Source organism: Rhinolophus sinicus, linkage group LG04 (assembly GCF_036562045.2).
Source record: "Rhinolophus sinicus isolate RSC01 linkage group LG04, ASM3656204v1, whole genome shotgun sequence".
Taxonomy (NCBI): domain Eukaryota; kingdom Metazoa; phylum Chordata; class Mammalia; order Chiroptera; family Rhinolophidae; genus Rhinolophus; species Rhinolophus sinicus.
The window spans coordinates 14834510-14858976 of record NC_133754.1 but is presented as its reverse complement, the minus strand read 5'-3'; the positions used below and the strand labels follow the sequence as shown (position 1 = coordinate 14858976).

Below are 24467 nucleotides of genomic sequence, written 5' to 3'. Positions count from 1 at the left end.
CTCCCCCAACCTTCCTCACTCATGCATCAAAGATGGCAACTTAGCTGTGAAGCAAGAGCAGATCTCTGGAATATGCCAATGCTCCGATCCCAGGTCCTGTTGAAGAGAAACTTGTGATCCCATCCTCAAAGGACCTGAACGAGTAGTGATCTAATTCAAACAAAAACTGAAAAAAAGCCACAATAAACACAAATCTGATTAACAGCTCTCCCCACCAAACCCCACCACCCCTGATCTAGAAGAAAGGCATGGAAATGAGTATTTTTGTTTCACTCTCTATGGTTCTTTTATACAAAGACTGTAGCATGCAATCAAAAATCACATGGCGTACCGTAAAGCAAAAATATACATAACAATCAAACGATGAAATAGTAGAAACGGAGCAGAGATGAGTCAAATGTCGAAATTAGTATGCACTTGAAACTAGCTATGGTATTAAGAAAAAAAAACTCAGGGAAGAATTGGACAGTAAGCAGGAAGAGATGCAGAATTTCCAAGGACATATAAATTATAAAAAATATAAATGCTCAGACAGAAAAAGTCGCGAACCATATGATTTCACTGATACGTGGTATATAAAACTGAAAACAACTAAAGAACAAGACAAACAAATGAAGAAACAAAAACTCATAGACACAGACAATAGTTTAGTGGTTACCAGAGGGTAAGTGGGGAGACTGGTGATAGATGAGGGTAAATTGGGGCAAATATATGGCGATGGAAAGAGAACTGACTCTGGGTGGTGAACACACAATGTGATATATAGATGATGTATTACAGAATTATACACCTGAAATCTATGTAACTTTACTAACAATTGTCACCCCAATAAACTTTAATTTAAAAATACGTGTGAGTGTGAGTGTGTGTGTGTGTGTGTGTGTGTATGCTAAAAATGAAAAATACAAGGTCAGAAATAAAGAATTCTATCGATAGGCTTTACAGCAGACATAAAACAAAAGTGGAAAGAATTAGTGAACTTGAAATAGGTAAAATAGAAGTAGCTGAATTAAAAAAAAGATTAACAAAATGGAAAATCCAAGATAGCAAGGTATAGAAAGAAATGGGAGTGAAAATGAGGCAGAAGAAACATATGAAAAGATAATGCCTGTATAATTTCCAAAATCGATGAACGATACCAGACTAAAGAGCCAAAAGCCCAACAAACTCAATAGTGAATAAATACAACGAAAACCACAGCAAGGCACATCACAGTTCAATTGCTGGGGAAAAAATAATAAAGATCAAATTTTAATACCAGTGAGACGATGAAGACACATTATATACTGAGGAAAAATATAAGAATTTCCACTAACTTCCCTTCAAAAACAATTCATCCCAGAAAGAAATAACATCTTTGAAATACTGAAAGAGGAAACCGTCAACCTATAAATCTATTAAATCTGGATCCAGAGAAAATATCCTCCAGAAAGAAAAATGAAATAAAGAGATTCCTAGATAAAAGGTGAGAAAATTCACTATTAGTACACACACAATACAAGACATGATAAAAGGAGCTATTAGTCTTAAGTAAAACGATAAAAGATGAAACCACAGGAAAGAAATAAAAGCATTTGAAATGGTAAATAAGTAGGGAAATATATGCATAAAAAATATTTTTAAACTTCCTTCACATTTATATGTAAATTTAAGTCTATTTATTGTTTGAAGTGAAATGAAAATATTGTGAAGGATATATATATAACATTATATACAGAGGGTGCCAAAAAGACGTGTACACATTTTAAGAAAGGAAAAAACTGTATTAATATACACCAATAACAAAAGAATACAAGTCATGTTTGACTTCTGCAATTACAACAGGTGCTCAAAGTGGTTACCATCAGCGTCCAGATACATCTGATTATGGTGAACTACTGCTTAAGCAATGTTGACCAAAGTATTAACATCTCTTAAAATGTGTATACATTTTGTGGCAACCCCACTCTGTGTGTGTGCATGTGTGTGCACATGTGTTTGTGCGTGTGTGTGTGTACTCCATATACAAGGAAAAAAACGTCAGGACAATGGGCAGGCAGGGATAAACAAAATTATACTGTTATAAAACTTTTACATTGCTCATGAAGTATTATTTGAAGGCAGACTGTGATAATTTAAAGACTCATGTTGTAATCTCCAGAAGAAAAAAAAGACACTAAGAGATATAACAGAAAGTCAATACAAGAGACAAAACAGTATACAATTATCCCTCTGTATCCATGGGGAATTGGTTCCAGGCAGTTCCCCTTCCCAAGAATACCAAAATCCAAGGATGCTCAAGTCCTTAGTTGGCCTTCTATGTCCATAGGTACCACATCCAAGGATTCAACCAACGTTGAAACTTTTAATCCCTGGCTGGCTGACTCTGCCGATCTGCAACCCACAGATATGAAGGGCTGGTTGTAATAAAACATACGTGATACACCAAAAATACTAAAGGAGGCACGCACACACACAAAAAAATCCAAGGATAAATAGAAAACAAATAATAAAAGAGATTATAATCCAACTTGCCCATTACCCAATGTGGCACATATGAGGTGTGATAAAAAACTACCATGAATATTTAAATTTAAAAAAATTATTACAATAAAAGCCACATTGCCATTAATCACCCTCAAAGTACTCCCCCTCACTTCAAACACACTTATCTCATCATTCTTGCCACTCTCTGAAGCAGTTCTGGAAGTCCTCTTTCGTGAGTGTCTTTAGTTGTGCTGTCGTGGCTGCCTCAATGTCCAGAATCAATTCAAAATGCTTACCTTTCATGGTCTTTTTTACTTTGGGGAAGAGCCAGATACAGGCAAGAACATAAGTGAATCGCCAAAACACATTAAGCTTCTAAGAAGTCAGACAAAAATGATTTCATTTTTATAATGTCCAATTACAGGAAAAATTAATTCTTGATGACAGATGTCAGAAAAAGATGACCTACAGGCAATGGGTCAGTGGAAGGGAAAGAGCGTTTGAAAATGTTTTTGGGTGATGGAAATATTTTCCATCTTGTTTGGATGGTGGTTATGGAAGTGTATATAACTACCCAAGCAAAGTAAACATTTAAGAGCTGTACATTTTAATGTATGTTAATTATGCCACAATTTAAAAAGAAAAGTCCAATCACTTTATTTAGTCAATAAACATTTGTTGAGTTCCTACTCCGTTAACGGCATTGTGCTAGTCTTGGGAATTCAAAGATGAAGGAACATGGTCACTGGCATCCAATATGCTCAGTTCCAGTGAAGCTTTGTTGACTTAAGGAGAGAGACATAAAGAATTATAGCCCAACAAGCGAGACACAGAATGTTATAGGAGCTCACAGGAAGGATGCCTATTTCCCATTAGAAAGGATTTCCTGTAACAAGTGATGGCTATGTTTTAAAATGATAGGCAAGAAATAACTAACAAATGGAGACAATCATTACAGGCAGAAAGAGCAAAGTGAGAAATGGTGCAATGATAAGGCATAATACACCAAGTACATGACAGACCCACAGCAGGTTGACGTTATAGGGCATAAAGTACAGGGAGCGGGGGTCGGGAGGACAAGGAAGGAGGCGAAAGAGAAATAAAGGGCCATACAAAACAAACCTTTGTAAGGAAGACCGACTTCATCCTTAGGTGCAAGAGATCCAAAGGGTAGATAACCATTTCAGATAACTCATTCTAACAGCCACAGAAAAGATGGACTTGAGAGAGGCAGCAAGAAGTCCAATCAGGAGTGGAAAAATATTTACAAGGACAAACTGATAGGACTGATTCTTAATTTAAATGTAGGAGAATGGTAAGAGTCACAAAATGACTCCCATGTGACTGGTGAGATAAGTGTAGCACCAACCAAGACAGAGTATAATGAAAGACTCTGGGAGACTAGGGAAGAGAAGCACAGCTAGAAGCATGGGGAGTCTGAGGTGCCTCTGTGATACTGAGTTCAAACTGTGCAGCAAGTGTTTCATACACAAGGTTGCATTTTGTTGAAATACAGGCCTAGGCAGATTTAGAAATCATCAGCATACAGAAATGAATCCAAATGAGACTGATCAGATAAAGTAAGAATGCAAAAGTGAAACAAAAACAGAATTTTGGTAGTACCAGTAGGGAAGGTAAGAAACGGCAGGGAAGGGAGGGATAATACCATTAAAGACAGAAAATGGATCATCAGAAAGAGAACATGACTTCTGCAGTGTTTGGGGAGATAAGGAATAGGAAATTTCAATAAGGTTCAATACCTCCTAATGTAGCAAAGAAGTCAAGGAAAGGCCTGAAAAGCACCTCGCTGGGAGGTCACTGGTAACTTCAGCAAAACCATTTCAGTAGTGTGGAAGGAGCAAGGCAGACTGCAGCGGACAGCAGAGGGAACCGTAGGTACAGGTGAGGAGGAGGAAAATACAGACTGTTGAAAGAATTCTATATATAAACACAATCATATATGTGTTCAACATGAAAACTGCAACTTTCCCACCAAAGAAAACTACCCAAAAAGACACTGACAAAATTTCCTTAAAAAGGAAACTCAGATCTTGGTGGAAAATGTCTTGCTCAAAAAATAACTACTTATTAAATGAATGTTTTAAATAGAGCTTCATTCACATACTGGCTTAGAAATAGCACTAAAGTGAGAAAGGAATTAGTAGTTGATCATACCAGCTCGATCATTGGAAAGCTGAGAACAAGTATTCCCATCTGACAGTAATCACTGCTTTTTGTCAAATGCATTTAGTTAAAAAACACAACGTCCTTGCTACTCTTCAGAAATCAAGATCTAAAAACTCTGAGGACTTGCTCATCTTCTTTACAAATCCTTACATTTGGAAACATGTTATTTATTGAAGGGAGTCAGTGAAATGAAGTAGGTCATTTTTGCTATGATTTGGTATCATACCATGTTAAATCTTAAGTCACCATTTATTTTATCAACTTACAAAGCACAATTTTTGAGACATCCAACAAACTTATGAACTCTTAAGCAAAGGACGTCAAGAAACCACCAGCACTAACACTAATAGATAAAATATTATCAACTTATTTTATTTTTAAATTGGGGGGAGGGGGAGAGAGGAGACCGGTCAAAGACACTAAGAGAAAACCGGAGTTCTCCATTTCTTTAATTTCCCTTAAAAACAAAACAAAAACAAACAAACAAACAAAAAACTCATGATGACGTTTGTCTCTAAAGAATGTTTTTCTTTAAAGTGTCCCTGCCAGAGTATTAATCTCAACCCATTTTTGAAATAAAAGCCAGAATGAGCTTTGTAAGTTCAGCAAATTTGATCTTTTCATGGAGGGAAAGTGGGGGGTCGGGGGGGGGGAAGGGGTGGATCAAGTCATCCATACAAAGTTTGGCCATTTGAGAGAAGAAAGCAGTTTTAATTGTATACATCTCACATTATGATATGTAAAGTTAATCATGACTTTTACAGAACAACCAATGTATTCTTCAAAATTATTATATTCTATAAGTGTGTGGATGCGGTATAAAGGCTGCATTGATCTGTTTAATTTAGCTAAAATTCAGGGCCTACTTTTCTCAATAATGGCATTTGCCTACTATTGGTTACATTTGTTAAATGGCATGTTTGCTTGTTATCACTGTGTTAGCTAGAGCCCCAGTACATCAAAGTGGTTAGATGAAGTGTAAAAGTTCTGATGAAACAAACAGTAACGCAATTTCTATAAATAGAATAATGTCAAAAGTGGAAATTGTGCACTGGATCACAGGGAATATGAATCTCCACATGGTAGGACTGGTAATTCTATAAGACTGAGGACACATATCCAAAAAGGAAAAATATGAATGAATATGGCAACAGATATTGAAAATTGGATTTTATTAGACCCTTCAAGCCTAGTCCCCTGAACACTGTTAGGAAACTTCATCATCAACCTCTGTCAAATTGAGGCATGAAGTTATTTTGCTCACAAGTTCAATTTCTAATCTAAAATAAGCAGCTTGTTCCAGGTAAATCGGGTTAATTAAAATACGATTAAATAACAAAATACATTTGATAGCCAAAGACAAACTTCTAATTTTACTCAGGATTGATACGTTTTAACAGGTTTTTCAACCTCATATCCACTCTGCTTCACCCCTTAAGCAGTACTGATCTGATCAAAACTATCTGTGGTCTAAGTTTTCTATAAAATTCAGAAGTTGTCCAGGTGTGATAGAAATTCTCAATTGAAACCAATGAAGGATATCTATCTGCCCTAGGACATAATGGAAAAGTTCTATTAAAATCAGTAGACCATTTCAAAAACACCTGACAATTTTGTATTTGACAGGAAGCGCCATTGCAAATACTGGCACATTCCTATCAAATTGTTAGGATTTAGTAACCTGTGAGGCAGCTCCATTCATAACAGTCATTATGAATAAAGATAAGAACAAGAATTGTGTTAGAAAGTTATTTTTGACAAATGCTGGACAAGCAGTTTGTGTTACTTGTTCCAACCTCAGTGTTTTCTAAGTAAATAATGAACAAACAAATCTATTTTTCATTAATTCCTTAGGGGAGAATTGGCAAACTTTTCCTGTAAGGGGCCACGTAGTAAAAATTGCAGGTTTTTCTAGGATCTCTGTCACAACTAGTAAACTCTGCCCCATAGCACAAAAGCACAGTCTGGCTATGTTCCAATAAAACTTTATTTATAAAAACAAGGAGCAAGCCAGATTTGATCCACGGACCACACTTTGCCAACCCCTTACTTAAGGTAAAGCTATATAATCTTTCTTTCTTCAAAATCTAGACTCAAAAGATAACTCTCTCAAAAATGTATGTAATCTTAAAAACATTTATATTGTCCCATAAATTTACATATTACATAACTGGCTTCAAACATTTAATTTTTGAAGAGGACATCCATTACTCAAGTGAAATTCTTATTTACAAAAAATAAAAGGCGAATACTTAATAACAATGCAACATTTCAACAAGAATGTGAAATTACCTGCCTTCTGCATCTGAGACTTACTAAATTAGCATCCACAATAAGAGACTGAATAGTGACACTTTGCTTTCTCAAATGTCTTTCTATTCTTCCTATTCAGTGAAATAATTAATATTATATGAAATATTTTATCTGTACCATTTTATCTTGAACTTAAGATACTAATAAGATTACCAAATGGTAAGATATACTTTATTAAGATTCAAAATCCATACGACATAAAAATGTTTTCTTTACAAAGTAACCCTTTTAGAGACTACATAAGATATTCTAAAAAAGAGTGAGGATATCAACTTTTTCCAAAAGTGACACATCAGAAATCCATATATTTGCAAATCACATGAAGAACTGTACGTATGTACTGGGTGCTCAGCATATGACAAGCAGTGTGCTAAGCACTTTGTGTGTATTAGCCCACTAACCCTCGTAATTATAATATGGGCTAGGCATTACAGTTGGTACCATTTAACAGATGAGCAAACAGAGGCAGCAAGCAGTTAATTAATAGGCTCAAGGATACAGCTGAACAGTGACAGAACCAGGAGCGACCCTGGCTGAGAGTTGGACTTCAGAGCCCATGCCCTTAACCACCAACCGTACTGCTTCTCAAGAAGTAGGTACAAATCTAACTGAAGATCAAGAGTGCATAGTGGTGTCTTCGTAACTGTTTTCTTTTTCTCAGTTATCCTTCAGGATAATCCAGTTTGGGGATATAATTCTAATTAATCAGCTCTAATTAATAATTCTAACATAAAACTTCAACTATTCAAAATCACATAATTTATTAATATCAGTTTCAAACACAAATTGATTCAAGCCTGCAAGTCTGTTCTTTGGCAGCAGTCTCACAGACTTCCCGCTGACCTAGTAGCTCATACACACTGGATACTTAGGGGGAAAAGTGGTGCCACAGGGCAATACCAGGCAGATCAGAAGAGCCACAAGCATGCTGAATATAACAAAAGTACTCACTCAAATATGAGCCTATTTTTTCACTTTGAAAGTACATGTCTGAAATATATAGAAATCTATAATTATACATTTTTAAAATATACTTTTGCTGAAAGCATTAAAGCATTACCAAAAACTATAAACAATTCAATTTACACATTCAAATTATTGTGATAAGGTAAAACATTTTATAGGACCACCAACAGTCCAATTCAATTTTATTTTCCAGGAAAACACGTTAAGGCAGGAATGATAAAAACCTTGTTAGCCAATCCGATAATGGCACAAATAAGTCTCATATCACCAGTCATAAACTAATATGAGTTCATATTAGTTCATAAAAAAAAAAAGTTACAAAATACGTAAAACAGTTATAACAAACATGACCATTCTTTGATATGCTGTACTTGGTATCACCAATATGTTTAAACCAAGATTTGCAATCCTCTTTTATAAGTAAATATAATAAATTCATACATACTACTACTTACAATGGAATAACATATAATTAGGGAAAGAGGGCTTTGGAAGCTGAAAAGTTCTTTAGAGATATAAGAGTATCACTGAAAATAATATATTTTTTTAAAAAGTAGAATAATATTAACGAGTACATTATATCAAAAAGCATAAAAGACTTTAAAAAAAAAGTAGTGCCTCATTCATTCGTACCAATTCATGCACCTTTACCATAATTTGAACAATGTCACTGAGTGAAAAATTTGTTTTTAATATATGTATACAAAATACTTTCATTATTTATCAGTTTTGAATTATCAAAGAAACACCTAATTAATATATGCTTATAAAGATTTCTGATGAATGTGTAACTAAATGAACAAGGAAAAAACAGTAAAAACAAAGCAAATAACCACAACCAGAAAAAGCAGTTAAAAAATTTATCAGCATGAATAAAATAAGAAATAAGTACATCCTGATCCAGTAAAACTTCAAAATTTAGCAACCAAAGAAGATTACGTTGGGTCCTGGGTGCTAACCTTACCCATCGCTCTTCAAGAATCCAACTGAAGAAAGAAGACAAATGACCATAATCCTGGAGAAACATCAGTGTAACTCAGCAGGCAGCCTGGACAGAAGTTCACGGCACAGCCCTAGGAGTAGAAGCCCCTGCATAGCATCTTAGGCTCTCAGCTCAGGCAGAAAGGGAGCCTAATATCTGCCATTCTGAGCCTGGTGAACGGAGAAGGACACTGAGAAGGAGCCTATTTCACATGCTTTGTGTCCTAACTAGTAACATACACATGGTCTTTTTTTTGGCGTTCATAATGGAAACAAACAAACAAACAAACAAAAGCAACCTGTGCTTGGCAGGGTCCTTAGGTAAAACTCCAGTGGACTGGAATCCAACGCCAGCTTACTAGACTCCAAAGCACCTCCATCCCTACTTTTCTGTGGGAAATAACAGGCTATTTCCTACATTTCTGTAGATACTACATTTTTCATAAAACTGCTTATCAATTTCACAACTTTCATTTCAGAAATGTTTCTCCTCTACAAAAAAATTGAATAAGTTTCATGTTCCTTGAAAATACAAAACAATATAATGAGAGACACTGACACTGATTAAGATGACACTAACATTTATCCCACAATCATTTAAGTGTCTGTCTGCCTCACACCCAGCTAAATGCTAGGAATACTACAAAAACTTGAAAAGGCTTCATCTTTGCGTTGTCAGAGCTTACAGAATAATAAGGCATCAATCAAACGGTTTTAACTAATTAGAAAACCACATATTCATACATTTCTCTGGATGCAAAATTTGAATATATTTATGCCAAAAGGAATAATTATTTCATTAACTTTATCATGATTACCTATCAACTTTTTGGACACTTAAACTTAGGTACATCCCTATTTCTCTCTTAAAAAGAAACTTAGACTGAATCAATTCCAAAATCCATTATAAAATGTCAGCTTTATTTAGCAAGTTTTTACATCAATACTTATATTTAATGGTTCATATGAGGTATTTTACAACATCTGCCTTTATTAATTTTCAAACTTTTCAAGGTACTGCTTAGGAATTCAGTAAAATAAAAAATATTTTTCTTAACTTCACTTAATAGCCACATAAGGGTGTTCTCCAAAAAGCTGCTACTGCATTTTACATTTAGAGGGCCTTGGGGGTATTTGAGGAAAATTAAAAGAATGGACCTACAGATATCTAAATTTATAAAGATTGTTTTAAAAACTGCTCTGAATCTCTAATATCAGCAAGTCAACAAATTGATACTGACATAATCAAATAATATTGCCACAGAACTCTTAAAAATATATCCATTTTCTCTTCTAGAAAAATCGACGTTTTTCATAATGCATTCCAATGTTTTTTCTCTTCTTTGGAAGCTCCTTAAAGGCTAATTCTCTATTTAAAATGCTGAAATTTATCAGTGCTTGCATAGCAGCCTCCTCTTACTCAAAGCTTGGTCTTTAGATCATAGATCAGTGCTGTCTAACAGAAACATAATGCAAACCACATATGTAATTTAAAATTTCCTAGTAGCCACATTTTAAAAAGTAAAGAGAAACAGGTGAAATTAATTTAATCATATATTTTAATACAATATATTTAAAACATTATTCCATTATATAAACAATATAAAATTTAACAAGATACTTACATTCCCTTTTTGGACTACTGTGTTTCCCCGAAAATAAGACCGGGTCTTATGTTAATTTTTGCTCCAAAAGACACATTAGGGCGTATTTTCAGGGGATGTCTTATTTTTTTCATGTACAACAATCTACATTTATTCAAGTATATTCATGTCATCTTCTTCTGGAACGTCATCATAACATACTAAACGTGTCTGTCTGGCTGACGGTCCTAATAGGGGCTTATTTTCAGGGTAAGTCTTATTTTGGGGGAAACACAGTAAGTCTCCCAAGCTCAGTGTGTAGTTTGCATTTACGGCACATCTGAATCTGGACTAGACACATTTCAAGGGTTCAGCAGCCACACGTGGCTAATGTCCACCAAACTGGACAGCACATCCATGCACTGCTTCGATCACATTTCACCAAATGACTCCGACTTTGTATCTCTAACCCACTCTTCTCTTCCGAGTGCAAGACTAGCGCTTCCTAACGCCTAACTGGAATCTTGCTTCAGATGATTCAAGGGCAACTCATACTCAAATTGTGTCCAACTTGGGTTCATGACCCACTCCTCAAAAATGTGGCCCCCTCCTGAGTCCCTATCTAACCCACTCAGGTATGCAACCCCCGCACTCTTCCTTCTCCCTCAGTCCCACATCCAATCCATCAAAAAGTTCAGTCCATTTTACCTCCTAAATATCTTAACTCAACCGACTGCTCTCCATCGGAACCATCACCACCAAGCCATGCATCTAGTCCTGCCCAGCTCTGATCCACTTTCTTCAATGCAAGGTCACCTTAAAACTTAGGTATGATGTCATCCCTACGTCAACTCTCTCATCCCAATAAAACTTTTCAACATATGTGTATCGCCTCCATAATGAAAACAAAGTTGCCATAGTCTTCAAGGCCAAAGCTACACGACTTAGCCCCCGAGCACCTCCCAGCCCCATCTCACTACACCTCCTTTCTGTCTTGCCCTCCTGCCAGCCTGGCCTTCAGATCTTTGCACCCACCATGCTCCTACTGTCGTGACCTCTGCATATGCTCCTTTCCTTACTTAGGTTATGTAATTCCCACTCATCCTCCAGATCTCAGGGAAGCATGTTATGACCACCGTGAAGACACCAAATCCTCCTTTTTATAAGCTCTTACAGAACCGTGTCCCTTCTCCTCCCTACTATATTTTACAGATGCAATATGTTTAGGTATGTAATTAGTGGCTTTCTTCCCATAAGACTACATCTGATTGTACTAAAGAAAGTGCCTGCCACACCACATGTTTAGTAATTATTTGCTGAATGAGTGCATCAATGAATCCACCTTGTCTTTTCCCTAGATGAAGACCAGACACCATATTATGAGATGGCGTATACACGTACTCTGCTTATACATCATTACTTCTGGAAAGCCTTCCAGCCTTCCTAAGTCTGAGTTAACTGCTTTCAACAACACCCTGCAAGTAAAACACCAACGTATAACATGTCCAGATACTGCCTGTCTTGTACATCATCCCAACAACAAACACAACGCCCTGTGTAGAAGAGGCCTATATACTTACTACATGTATTTCAGCACAGACATTATTGTATAGGGTTACATATTTCTCTGCATTCTGACTGACTATTGTGATAAAAACTATCATAGCTTCAGTAGCACTACACTAAAGATAGTACTTGGCACAACAAGCAGTCTTGCTGGGTAGCCATGGAGTTATCCAACCAGATGAGGGATGAGGGTGGCAACTTGTCTCTACTTTAATGGCTATAAAACTAATGTGTGAGGAGAGCTGACATGTGCACAGAGACTCACACCCACCGGGTGGGTGTTGCGGGCGTTACAGGGTGACAGTACTAAGGTGCGTGCAAACTCAGGCCAGCCCTGTAGTATGATGAGTTCTTCCCTTCTCTTCCCTTGTTCTCTGCTTTACCAATGTGCTCCTTTTCTGCTGTCAGCATCTTTCATTTGACACCCTTCATACTTTCCATTATCACCACACATTTCTCGACCCTTCTTCTCTGCTTTTCTTTGTCATTCTACGACTTCACAAATGTGTCCCAATTTTTACATGGAAATGTGTGTATTGCTGGGAATGCAGTGTGTTTCTTCTAAAAATTATCTGGAAGTAAAGTGTTCTTCAGCTACTACCAAATTCTACACCTTTCAAAATGTCAGAATTTCTAGATAAATGGGACTTAACTGTAACATAAGTCAAAATGCCAATATTCTATTGTCAAAAGGAGAAAACATAGGCCAGGAAAGGTAATATAGTTACATTTTTATGATTCTTGAAGTGTTACTATGCAATTTTTACTTGATTTAGCAAATGCTGCCGTGAGAAGAGAAAATTATTTTCAACTTGCTGAGGTAGCAAGTTTCTTTTTATACCTCCTTTATGCTTGAGGCAGTCAAGTCTACAGGCAGTTGAAACTAGATTTATAGGTTATTCACCAAAAAAAATCACTGCAAACGGCACCTTAAAATCTGAAAACTTGCACAGTTTAACAGAATAGCCAGTCATTTTTTAGCAGTTTACAGTATCAATAGAAGCAGCCAGGCAATACATAACATATTTTGAGACAGAGGGTCAAGAAGGCTTATTATCTTTGAACATTATAATTTCACAAACAATATAAACCAAAGAGATAGTTACAAATGCTCCTTAAACAGGAAATATTTCAAAATCACAGGATGTCTCCAATAAGCTCCCCTTAAACCAAGTACAAAGCAATTGGTTTCTGCTACTGTTCTTCAGCATGAGTTATTACTCTGTTTCATCTAAAAAGTGTTTTAATGGTTCTGATCCTTTCCAAAAGAGTGTCCCAAGGGTACATTTATATCAAAGTGGTAATGATAAAATATTTAACAATTCTAGAAAATTAGAAACTCCTGTACTTAATATATAACCTTATAAAGAACTATCAATATTCTTTAAGAATATGACTATGCCTGAGAGCTATACTGGGATAATAAGAGGAAGCAACTTGATATTGTTTGCATAAACTCTTACAGTATGACTATTACCAATAGGGTATTCTTGAAAGTACAGTAGTTCTATTAATGATGCTGCAAAAGTTGTTTCTTATGTGAAGATTGGGATGGTTTATTAGCAATCTCCTGGGAATAGGTGTGTCGCTCAGAAAACTGAAACCAAACAAACAAGAAAGGCACAGGGATGCAATGCAGAGCAGGAATTTGACTGCTTTGGTCTTGATCATTAATGAGTTTGGGAGGAAGCTGCTAGGTGATGGGATGTGAAAAGTAGCTCTCCATCTGTGCACAGATCAAAAGCCAGGGATTAGAAATTCCAGCAAGTCTTGAAGTTGTTCCACCTCTTTGGAATAGCTTTCTCAAGGCAAGAACAACAGGGCAGGCCCCAAAAGAACAATGATCACTTTATAACCCATATTGACATTGTGCCTTTATTTTCTCGACTTATCCTCTGGTTGTTCTCCTCTAGTACTATAATTTGCTAAAGACTTATAAGCTGTAACCTTTCTTGTTGTTCAAAGGTGAAACACAGGAAATGAAGTATGGTCTACACTTGGGCCAGAGGGTATCAGTAGAATGCTAGCCTGGTCACTAAAGAGAGACCACCTCAAACAGGCGAAATTCAAAGGGGACAAAAAGGAGACCTTTGTGTTCGTCCTCTTTCCCCTCCAACCCTGCTTTCTCCACACACACACACACACACAAAAAAAAAAACCCTGAACACAATGTGGTTAAACCTTGGATGTGGAAAACCTGGGGTTTCTATAAAAACATGATCTTTCAGAATAATATGGAAACATAATATTTCTAAGTCTACGCTACGGTGTCTTCAACTCAAAACTGTTACATAAGGCAAAGATATACAATATAGTGACTTACTTTTACAGATTTTTTCAGACTTCAGAAAAATATATAGAATTAATCAGATTTTCAGATAAGCTTAATTAGCAATCAGGTGAGCCACTAAAAGGTAAAGGTGTCCCTGATTTCAATACCATCACTCCACAGAATAAGCAACTTACCTTTCCCAAATACAAAAGTAGATTTACATATCACAAATGCTTTAATCCAATTTTCAATTTAAAAATGTGTTATTTTTTATCAACAGTTTAAATTAGAAGTGCTCACCAGAGTTTGGAGGAAATGAGTACCGAATCTTTATTCCAGACATTTGGGCTCTAGTCTTGGTTCTGCCATTAACATGGTAACTGAGCAAACTGTGGATACTGTCTGTACTTCAGTGTCCTCATCTGCACACTGAGGGAGTCAAGCTATACAATCATTATGTCTATGGAAAACATCTTTTGAAAAACACATTATGTTCCCTTAATATCTTTTGTTCAAAAGAAACAACAGACCCCAAATGGAGTCACTGTGGCAAGCCCACCAAGACTTAATACCTAAACTAATTGTAGTTTCAGCCTCTCCTTTCTTGGAGCGCCTTTCAATTTACTAGATAGGACGCTGCCTGATTCATGAATTGTTCAATAAAACCAACTAGATCTTTAAATTTACTCGGTTGGGTTTTTGTCCTTTAACAGTTTCTATTTTTCAAAAGTTTCAAAGGTTGATATTTCTAAAAAACAAAATTCAAAAGATTCAAAAGGTTAGTAGAAATATACAATTCTCCCTTCAGGGAAATCTCAAAACAGAAAAAACAAAAAAGGCAGAGAGTGAAGTAAATCTGTTATCTACATAAATCTACAGTCAAATCTCCTCTCATTGAAGTTATTCCATGCATATGATTAAGCTCTACAAAGAATCAATGTATCATTTAGTGCATTATTTAAACATAACCACTATACTGTAGAAGTCCCAGAAACTTTTAAGTTCAAATCAGCAAAATCTAATACTTTCTGTGCCACTGGCCACTAAGGGGGGGTGGGAAATATATACACACACACATAGCCTGACAAGGTGGTTACTGTTGGAGTTGTATTTTTTTAAAAAAAAATATTGAACTTTGTGGGGGTTCTAACGAAGATTAAAGACTAAAAACAAAAATTTTACTCAAATGTAAGAGGAATAATAGATTGGTCTACATAGATCATCTGTATCCCTGAAGATCACATTTTTTTCAGAAACATAAGGTTTTCACACTAAATATTTCCTAACTCTCTATTTTAGGTGAAGCTGACAGAACAGATTTAATAATAGCTTAGGTGTTTTAGCATGTTTCTTTTTAGGTTCTACAAGTCATTAAATGAATAGACTGACTACTAAGAAAAACGGTTTTGTCAGTGACAATAACAGAATTCAGAGAGTTAGAGGAAACTCAGGATGTCAGAACTGGACTGAGTTGGTCAAAGTTGCTCTAAGGTCAGAAATTCTTCCAGTGCTCTTCTCTGCATAAACCTTTGAGATTCTGCATTTTAACACAGTAAGTCTCCACTTAAATATCAGATCTACAATACAGGCCACCTGAAAGCCTAGGGGAGACTCTTGTCTTTGGCACAAGGCTAGTCTGTTCAAGGCCCATCAGGAATGATATGACACTCCCCAACTCCTAGAAACTCACAGAGAACTCCTGCCACTATGAATCAAAGGCATACAAAAGCAACAGTGTAGTGAAAGGGAGAATCAAGTAAATAGATAATTTGTAACACAAAGTAACACATGTTACAATATAACAGTGCTGGAGATTTATAACAAAATAACAAAGAAGGGAGGAACTCTACCTAAGTTTGGTTAGAGACCTGGCTAGGGAATTCTGATTGGCAGGGACATTCCAAGGTCAATTGCATCAGATTTTATGGAGAACCTACAAATGTAGTGTGTTTTCTGGCACTACATACACACAGAAAAATAAGATACAGTTCCCCACCCTTAAGAAGGTTAGAGTCCAAAGAATCATTTAGTATGTGTTTGGAAGCAAAATCATGAGACTAGCATTTCTACAGGAGTAGCAGTAGAAAGCAGGTTGGAAAGCAGTAAAAGACTAAGTTTGTAAATGAAATCATAAAACTAGTTTGAAGAACTAAGACTCAATCTAACGAAGAATGGGCAACGATTCAAACCAAAGAGTTATCCAAGATCATTCAAGACAACCTAGTGAGGTAAAGAAACTGAAGCTAGAGATTGCAGGTAAAAGAACAAACATAAAACTGAATAAGGTGAGTTTCAAACTCACCTTATTACGTTAATGGTGTTCTACACAAAAACTGTAGAAACAATATAACACATAACAATTAAAAGCACTAGATTTGGAACCGGCCCTCCTGCCATCAGCATTCACCTCCACCACTTTCTAGCGCTGTCAGTTTTGTCAAGTTACTTAACAGCTCTGTGCCTGTCTCCACCTGTAAAATGGAGTGCCCACGAAGCCAGGAGCAGCTTCTTCAAACCACGGGTGTTATTACACCACTCTAATCAAAAACTTCATTCACAATATCAAATCCTCATCTTTTAGGTAGGTGCTTGTAGCCTCACACCTTCCTGGTCTTAATCCTCCTGGACACCCTCCCACTTCCACTAAGCATATGGTCCTCGGGCCAGTTCGACAAACCAACAAGCACTTCCCGACTTCTGTGCCCCATCTCCAGCGGCTCAGTGTCTAGAAAGCCTTCTCCTAGGAAAATAATTCCTTCCCCTCCAATTCCATAGCATATCTGCCTGCTCCCTGGTACAGTTTACCAGTACTTGAATTTTCCCCTGTGTTTGTGTTTGTTCTTTTAATGCCTCCCTCCCTCTCCTCTTTTCACCAAGATAGTAGTGAACTTCTGGAGGAGGGACAAATCTCTTTCATCTTCCTTCCCAACCCCCACCGCAGACTTTGCCTATGAAGGCCTGCAAAAGCATTACTGAATTACACTAGATGTTTGCAACTGTAATGGCCGCAGTTCCAGAAACTGCTTAATTTCACAACATTTTTTATTGCTTTCAGATCCTAAAAATCTTGACACGACACGTCTTTAAACACCAGAACACCGCCATGCCTTCGAGAAAAGTTCCGTGGAGCACCCACACGAGTTGACAATGAGGTCATTCTTAGCTTCAGAAGTTGCCTGTGGGGGCCACAGCGCTCAGCTGCACACCCGTCGGGACTGCGCTTTGAAAGGAGGAGAGACACCGAGCAGCAGCCCGAGCTGTGCTCTCGTCGGCCCTGAACTTCCTGCGGGCCCGCGGGCTCCGGCCGCGCTCCTCCTTCTCCGCAGCGCTCGGTCCTCCAGCCTTCGCCTCCCCTCGTCCCGCAGCAGCAACACACCCCACCACCATCACCCCCAACTCGCAGCGGCGCGGACGGCGCTGCAGGTCCTCCCGCGCTGACCGGCTCGGGCGTGGGCCGCCGGCCGCCCTGCCTGCCCTGCCCGCGCCCCGCGGCCTCTGCCCGGCCCGCCGCTCGCCACCCGGGGCCCAGGCCGCGCCGCAGCCCCGAGGGGAGCTGGGGGACTCGCAGGGCTTCGCGTGGCGCCGGGGGCGGAGCCGGCCCGGAGGGCTCCAGGAGAGGCCGGGGGCGGGCGGCGGCCTCCGCCTACCCCGACACGCACCCCACCGCCCCCAACCCCAACCCTCCTTGGGGCCCCGGTCCGCGCCCGCGGCCGCGGCCAGCGGGACTCACCACTTACCAACCCGCCTGGGACAACACAGCGCCGGGGATCTCGGCCATGGTAGCTGCTTAGGCCGGGGGTGGTGGGGGGCTAGGATGGGGTGGGGGGGTGGCCTCCTACTTGAGACCAAAAAAAAAAAAAAAGAAAAAAAAAAAGAAAAGAAAGAAAGAAAAGAAAAGAAAAAAAAAAAAACTCCTCTGGTCGTCTCTGCAACTGGGCATGCTCAGTGCGGCCGGCGCTTCCGCGCGCGGGTTCCGCTCGCCGCGTTTTCCGAGCGGCCGCAGGGGCAGGCCTGGCGTGGGGCTGGGTGGCTGCGGCGCGCCGGAGGCGGTAATCAGCCAGGGACGGGCTGGGGCCTGGAGGTGGGGGGCCAGTTGGTGAGCGAGGACCCGGGACTTGGCGATCCACCGAGAGCTGGTGCTTGTTTCCTTGTGGGTCACTTTTCTGCGTTGCACACCTTGGAAACTATTAGTTGGGGAGGTTCTTTGTGGAGCAGAAAGTCCGTCCGCGTCTCCAGCGCCCACGGACGGGCAGCTCAGAGGGCAGGCTAATGCTCGAGTGGACACGGACAGGTCGGTGGCGAGGGAGCGCTGCCAGCACGAGGCTTCTGAGGCCATGTTTTATTCAGTAAAACTCAAAAGGAAAGCCCCCTCTGCCGAGGAAAAAAGTTTACTTTCTTTTAAAGACTCGCTCCATTCACCGCACTTTTCTGTTTACCTGGACGCAAAGAAAGAATGCCTTCTAATTTTTTCGAGTCCCCACGGGCAAATCATAATTGTCCAGGTCGGACACCATAATGAAAGTTAAGTGGTCAACCCAAGCACACCCGCCCCTAAGAGACGTGGGGAAATCGGGCCGTTGTGTCAGTGCTTATTTTTCTTGTCGCTCTCCCACTGGGCCTGTCCCTGTCCCAGCGCAGCTCTGTGACGTTGGCATGGGCACACCCAGCCCTGGCTCCCACAGCCCCCTCGCCTGTGCCCTTCCTAGGTTCTCAGGGCTGAAGCGCAGGGGCGGTCCCCGGCTGGGCATGCGCGGCGGCGGCGGCGCGGATGACGCGCTAGCGTGATTGGGCGGCCGAGACTCGCACTAGCCAATCGGGGGACGCGGGCCGGGGAGACGCTCCCTAAAAGTTCGCTCCACCCTCCACGGTTTTTTACTTCTACGGACCCGGGGGAAAAGGATCTTTGAAGTGGTCCTGGCGTCAACTGTTAAGTCCCAGGGTGAGGCTGTTAAAAACCTAAATTTCATCACTGCGGTTGCTTCATTTGAAACTATCAGCAAAAGCACGGATTTAAAGCAGACTACGGAATCTGGCAGAGGCGCTCCGGGAACTGGGGGAGGAAATTGACTGTTACAGAAGGAAGGGTATGATTGCCTAGGGGTGGAGCTAAACTTCCTGAATACCAATTTTGCTCATTTTAACGGGGGTATTCCGTGTGAGCTCCCCAAAAGTCATAGTTCTGAAGTCGTGATGCTTTGCTGAGTTCCAATCCTATTTATTATAACATGTTGCCAAGCAGTGTTAGAATCAGAAGTAACTCCATTCTATGCTGCAATTTGCAGTAGTGTACACTGTTTAGGCTACATACGCGTTACAAGAACATTGCAGTTTATAGGCACCAGTCATATCCAGGAGTCTGGAAAAGAGTTACCAATTTGCAGTAAACGGATGACTCAAAATCAAATTTGCTAATCATTTTTATTGGTTGTTGGATAGAATCTCCTCTTACTAATTATTTACAATTTTGCAATTAATTTGACTTGTTAACTATGAAAATGATAAGTTGTCCCATTCATCAGAATTCTTCACTGGTTAAATGTGAAGCCTTTACACATTTGTTCTCATATGCAGTGTATTACAGTAAGAAATTACCATTGTATGGTGCTTACAGTAACTGATAAAAATCCTCCACAAAAACACTATATTCCCTTATTTAAAGATATACTTTAAATGAGTGGGTTGAGGATTTCCACTGGAGAAATTTGAGAGAATATGAGCATTATATAATTATCACAGTTAATAGAATATAAAAAATAGGTAAAGGGAATACATGAGTTCAGAGTGCCACTAAAAATGAAGGAAGCAGGATGAAAACTTTTCTCTCAGAGGGCTACTAGAGATTAAGTGTAGAGCAAATAATAGAATTAGAAAATCACCATTTTCCAATCAATTACAAGTGATTCAGGCAAAGTTCATCAGAGGGTGCTTAAGGCCACTGGGTGAAAGATTGTAGGAGTACAGGATTTTCATATAGTCTCAAAGTATCATGCCATAACTTACGTATTGCAAAAAAGAAAACATACCTTTACCTTAAAGAAGAATCATGGCCTTAAACAAGTAACCAAAGCTAGAATTGCTAATAATGGGATAATCTGATACTACGTGCTTACTGATGTCATGTAATTAGAAATATACATCATCTAAGAACTGCTCTTGCCCAAATTGTTTAACTTGATTATTTAATCAAGCTTCTAGACAGTGGTTCCCAACCAAAGGGTGGATCCCCATCCCACTCCCATTCTCCTGCCCCACCCTAGGCACTGTGACAATGTCTGGAGCCATTTTTATTTGTCATAACCTGAGGTTGGGGGGTTGGATATGGTTGTTACTGCATCTAATGGGTAGAGGCCAGGGATTCTGCTAAACATCCTACAAGCCACAGGACAGCCTCTCCCCAACAAAGAATTATCTGGCCCAAAGTGTCAATAGTGCCAAGGTTGAGAAGCCCTGGTCTAGACATAGTGCAAATTTAAAGGATAGATAGGGGATATTTGAACCAGTTAAACATGAAGAAAAGGGAGATAAATCCAAAATGTGGCATATTCTGCAAGAAACATAGACTGGACTGTTCTAGAGTCATTGTAATTTTTTTGAAAGAGAATTCTTCCAGATTGAAGAGACCCAAGAGACATGACAACAAAATGCAATTCTGGATCTTAAAAAAAAAAAAAAAAAAAAGAAGATTTTGTGGTATTGTCCTTACTCTTGGAAGTTTTATGCCAAAGCATTTATGGCTTAAGAGGTGTGGTAGCTGCAGTTTGTTTTCAAATGATATAACAGAGAGAGAAGGTAACTGTGGCAAAATGTTAAAAATGGGCGAATCTAATTGGAGGGTCCAAGTGCTCATTTTATATAAATATATATTTTAACTTTTCTCTAAGTTTGAAATTTTTCAAAATAAAAAATTAAGGAAAAATGATGGATTATACTAATTTCTTTCACATCAAAAAAGTTTTATTGGAATTAAGTTCTGTATAGATAAGTTGGTGCCATGGAAATGGTAGCAGCCGACTAGATGAAAAATGAATTTCCATTTTTTAATAAGGTTAAATCATTGATTTACAAAAAAAAAATGGAAAGTCTTGCACTGAGCTGAAAGTTAGAGGAAATCCAAAGATGACAAAAGAGCTTTGTGAAGAGTACAAAAAGACAGAGTTAAACTTATTTGGAGTCAATGTTATAAATTAACAGACGAGAGACTGAGAATCCATTCACCTCTGTTTTGCCCCTGCCATTTCAGTGAAGGAAAATGATCGAAGAAGGGTAGGAGTCTAAGGGTAAGTAGGAATAAAAGCCACAATAAAATGTGAGATTATGAGCATATCCAGCTCCTCTAAGGCACGTTAAGTCTTTTGACCTTAAGCCATTTACATCCTGGAGAATACTTAAATAACCCTTGAAGGACTAAATGAGCCAATGCCAGGGAGCCCTGAAGAACTGCTGAATCCATCAGGAAATATGCTAGAAGCCTGAAAACAGGCAAAAATATTTTCGGTTTTAAGAAAGGGAAAACAGTCTTTTCAACAGATGGTGCTGGAACAACTGGATATCCATGTACAAAAGAATAAAGTTGGACCCCTTCATCACATCATGTACAAAAATTAACTTGAAATTGATTATAGATTTAAATGTAAGGGCTAGAAATATAGTAATCCTAGAAGAAAGTGTGGCAGCAAATCTTCATGACATTGGGTTAGGCAATAGATATGACATCTAAGCACAATCGAAAAATGAAAACTTAGATAAAGTAGACTATCAAAATATAAAACCTTTGTGACTCAAAGGACACTGAGGACAGTGAAAAGATGATCTACAGAATGGGAGAAAATATATGGAGAATATATAAAAAGCTACTACAACTTAATAAGACAACTCAGTTAAAAAATGGGCCAAGCATTTGAACAGATAGTTATCAAAAGAAGATATACAAATGGCCAATAAGTAAATGAAAAGATGCTCAACATCATTAGTCACTTGAGAAATGCAAATCAAAAACACATTAAGATACTTCACACCCACTAGGATGGCTAAAGTTAAAAAAAATAGACAATAACAAGTGTTGGTGAGGATGTGGAGAAATTGGAGATGTCACAATTGCTGGTAGGAATGTAAAATTGTGCAACCACCTTGGAAAACAGTTTGGTACTTGCTCAAAAAGTTAAACATAAAATTACCATATGACTTAGCAAGTCTACTCCTGGGTATATACCCAAGAGAAATGGAAAAGTGTCCGCACAAAGACGTGTATTTGTCCATGGATGTTCATAGCAGCATTAATCATAATAACTGAAAAGTGGAAACAATCCAAATGTCCATCGACTGACAGACAGATGGATAAAAGAAGTTCGGTTCCACAAACTAAAGACCAGGTAATGTGCTGTTCACCCATTAGTCATGATTCTGGAACTTATGGTTTAGGAGATGAATTTTCAGGAGTAAAAGGAATTGAAATAGCTGACTTCCAAAGATTGTTTGACTCCTAGAATTCTGTCTCCAAATCATGTCAGATAAGCCTCATTTCCTTAAAGAAGAAAAAGCTTCCAGAAAAAGTACAAGAAGTAGGGTGCGGCCATCCGGATAGACTAGGTTTTACTATGACGATAAACAACCACAAAATATTAGTGGCTTTTAATCAAACCTGTTTTTCATGTTATGTGTGCAATGTCTGGAGGGTGGAGAGGAAGGCCTCTGCTCATAGTGGTCATCCTCACTCCAGGACCCTGACAGACACTGATAACCGTCTCAAACACTGCTGCCCAAAGCAGTAGATGGAAAGAAGTCTCTGGAGGATCTCACACTGGAAATTACATGCGCTGCCAGGACTGGACATGTGGCAACACAGGAAGTCAATCACCAGATCCCAAAAGATGAAGAGCCAGAAATATTCAGTGAGCAAGATTAATGACTGGGTAGGTCAGTGAGGTGCCAGTATTATTTGTAGTAACGAAACCCTGAAAGTGACTAAAATGGCCATCAAGGGGATAACATTTAAATAAGTTACGATAGGTACCATGTAGACATTACCAAAAAAATGAAAGGAGATCACTGTATACTGACTAAGATATATTAGTCAGATACATATACGAGTATGTATGTGGAGTAAGGGAATACAAGCAACTTATAATAATGACGAATTACTATAAATCATTAAGAAAAAGGGAAAAAATCCCATTAGAAAAATGGGCAAAGTATATGAATAGGCAATATACAAAAATAGAACGTAAGTAGTCAATAAACACCTGAAAGTGTTTAACCACATCAATAATCACAAAAATTAAAATTAAAACAATGAGATATCAAATTCCATTTTTACCTAACCCAACTGCAAAAACTGGTAGGCAATATCAAATGTTGGCAAGGATTTGGGAAAACTGATTTTTTTAATACACTACTCAACAAGAGTGCAGTCGACAACCCCTTTGGAGAGTATTTTGGCAATTTCTAGCAATACTGAAGATGTGCAGACCTTATAATGGAGGATTTTCATTTCTAGATAATTATTCTAGAGCAAGATGTACATTGACACATTGTTTAAAATAGAAGAATAAAAATAACCTCAACGTCCAAATGGAGAGAAATAGGTTAAAAAAAAAAGGTATGTTCAAAAAATAGAATGTTCTATGCCCATTTAAAGGAACACGCTAGACCTCTGTCAGTTGGATAGAAGTCAACAACAAAATGCCAATTAAAAAATACAGCTTAATAAATGTACACAGAATATTACATGATATGAAATTTTGAAAGCACCTACTGAAATCATTGAAACATCTAACAGAACTAGACCTCCCTGCAGTGATGGAAATAATGCACTGTCCAATACAGTAACCACTAGCCACATTCAGAGACTGAGCACTTGGAATATGGTTAGTGCAATGGAGGAACTGAGTTTTTAACTTGTATTTTAATTAATTTAAATAATCACATTGGCTAGTGACTGCGTAATGGACAGCACTGGTATTTATCACTGGATGTATAGATGCATGTATATGTACGTACAACTATTAAAATAGATTTGAGGGATGCACAGAATACTGGTTGAAGTGGGGAAGAAAAGGAAATGGATCTGGGGATAATTGCCAAAGAGGATTTTTTGCTTTATCAGTAAAGTTTATTTCTTTAAAAAAGAATAGAAA

The 24467-nt window shown here is 38.4% G+C and overlaps 1 protein-coding gene across 6 annotated transcripts in view; it reads right to left on the bottom strand.

The window, feature by feature from the left end:
* TDRD3 (tudor domain containing 3) overlaps positions 1-18195 on the bottom strand; it is a 133981-nt gene extending 115786 nt beyond the window's left edge. For 2 of the 6 annotated variants that reach the window (XM_074329351.1, XM_074329352.1), the window contains exon 1: positions 18072-18195. In XM_074329351.1, the coding sequence (XP_074185452.1) occupies positions 18072-18112 (41 nt within the window). In that variant the 5' untranslated portion in view covers positions 18113-18195. Of the gene's footprint in view, positions 1-17441; positions 17981-18071 lie in introns of those variants that run through there. The other 4 variants (XM_019750791.2, XM_019750794.2, XM_019750792.2 and 1 more) reach the window with 3 other exon arrangements.
* Positions 18196-24467: the final 6272 nt, after the last annotated feature.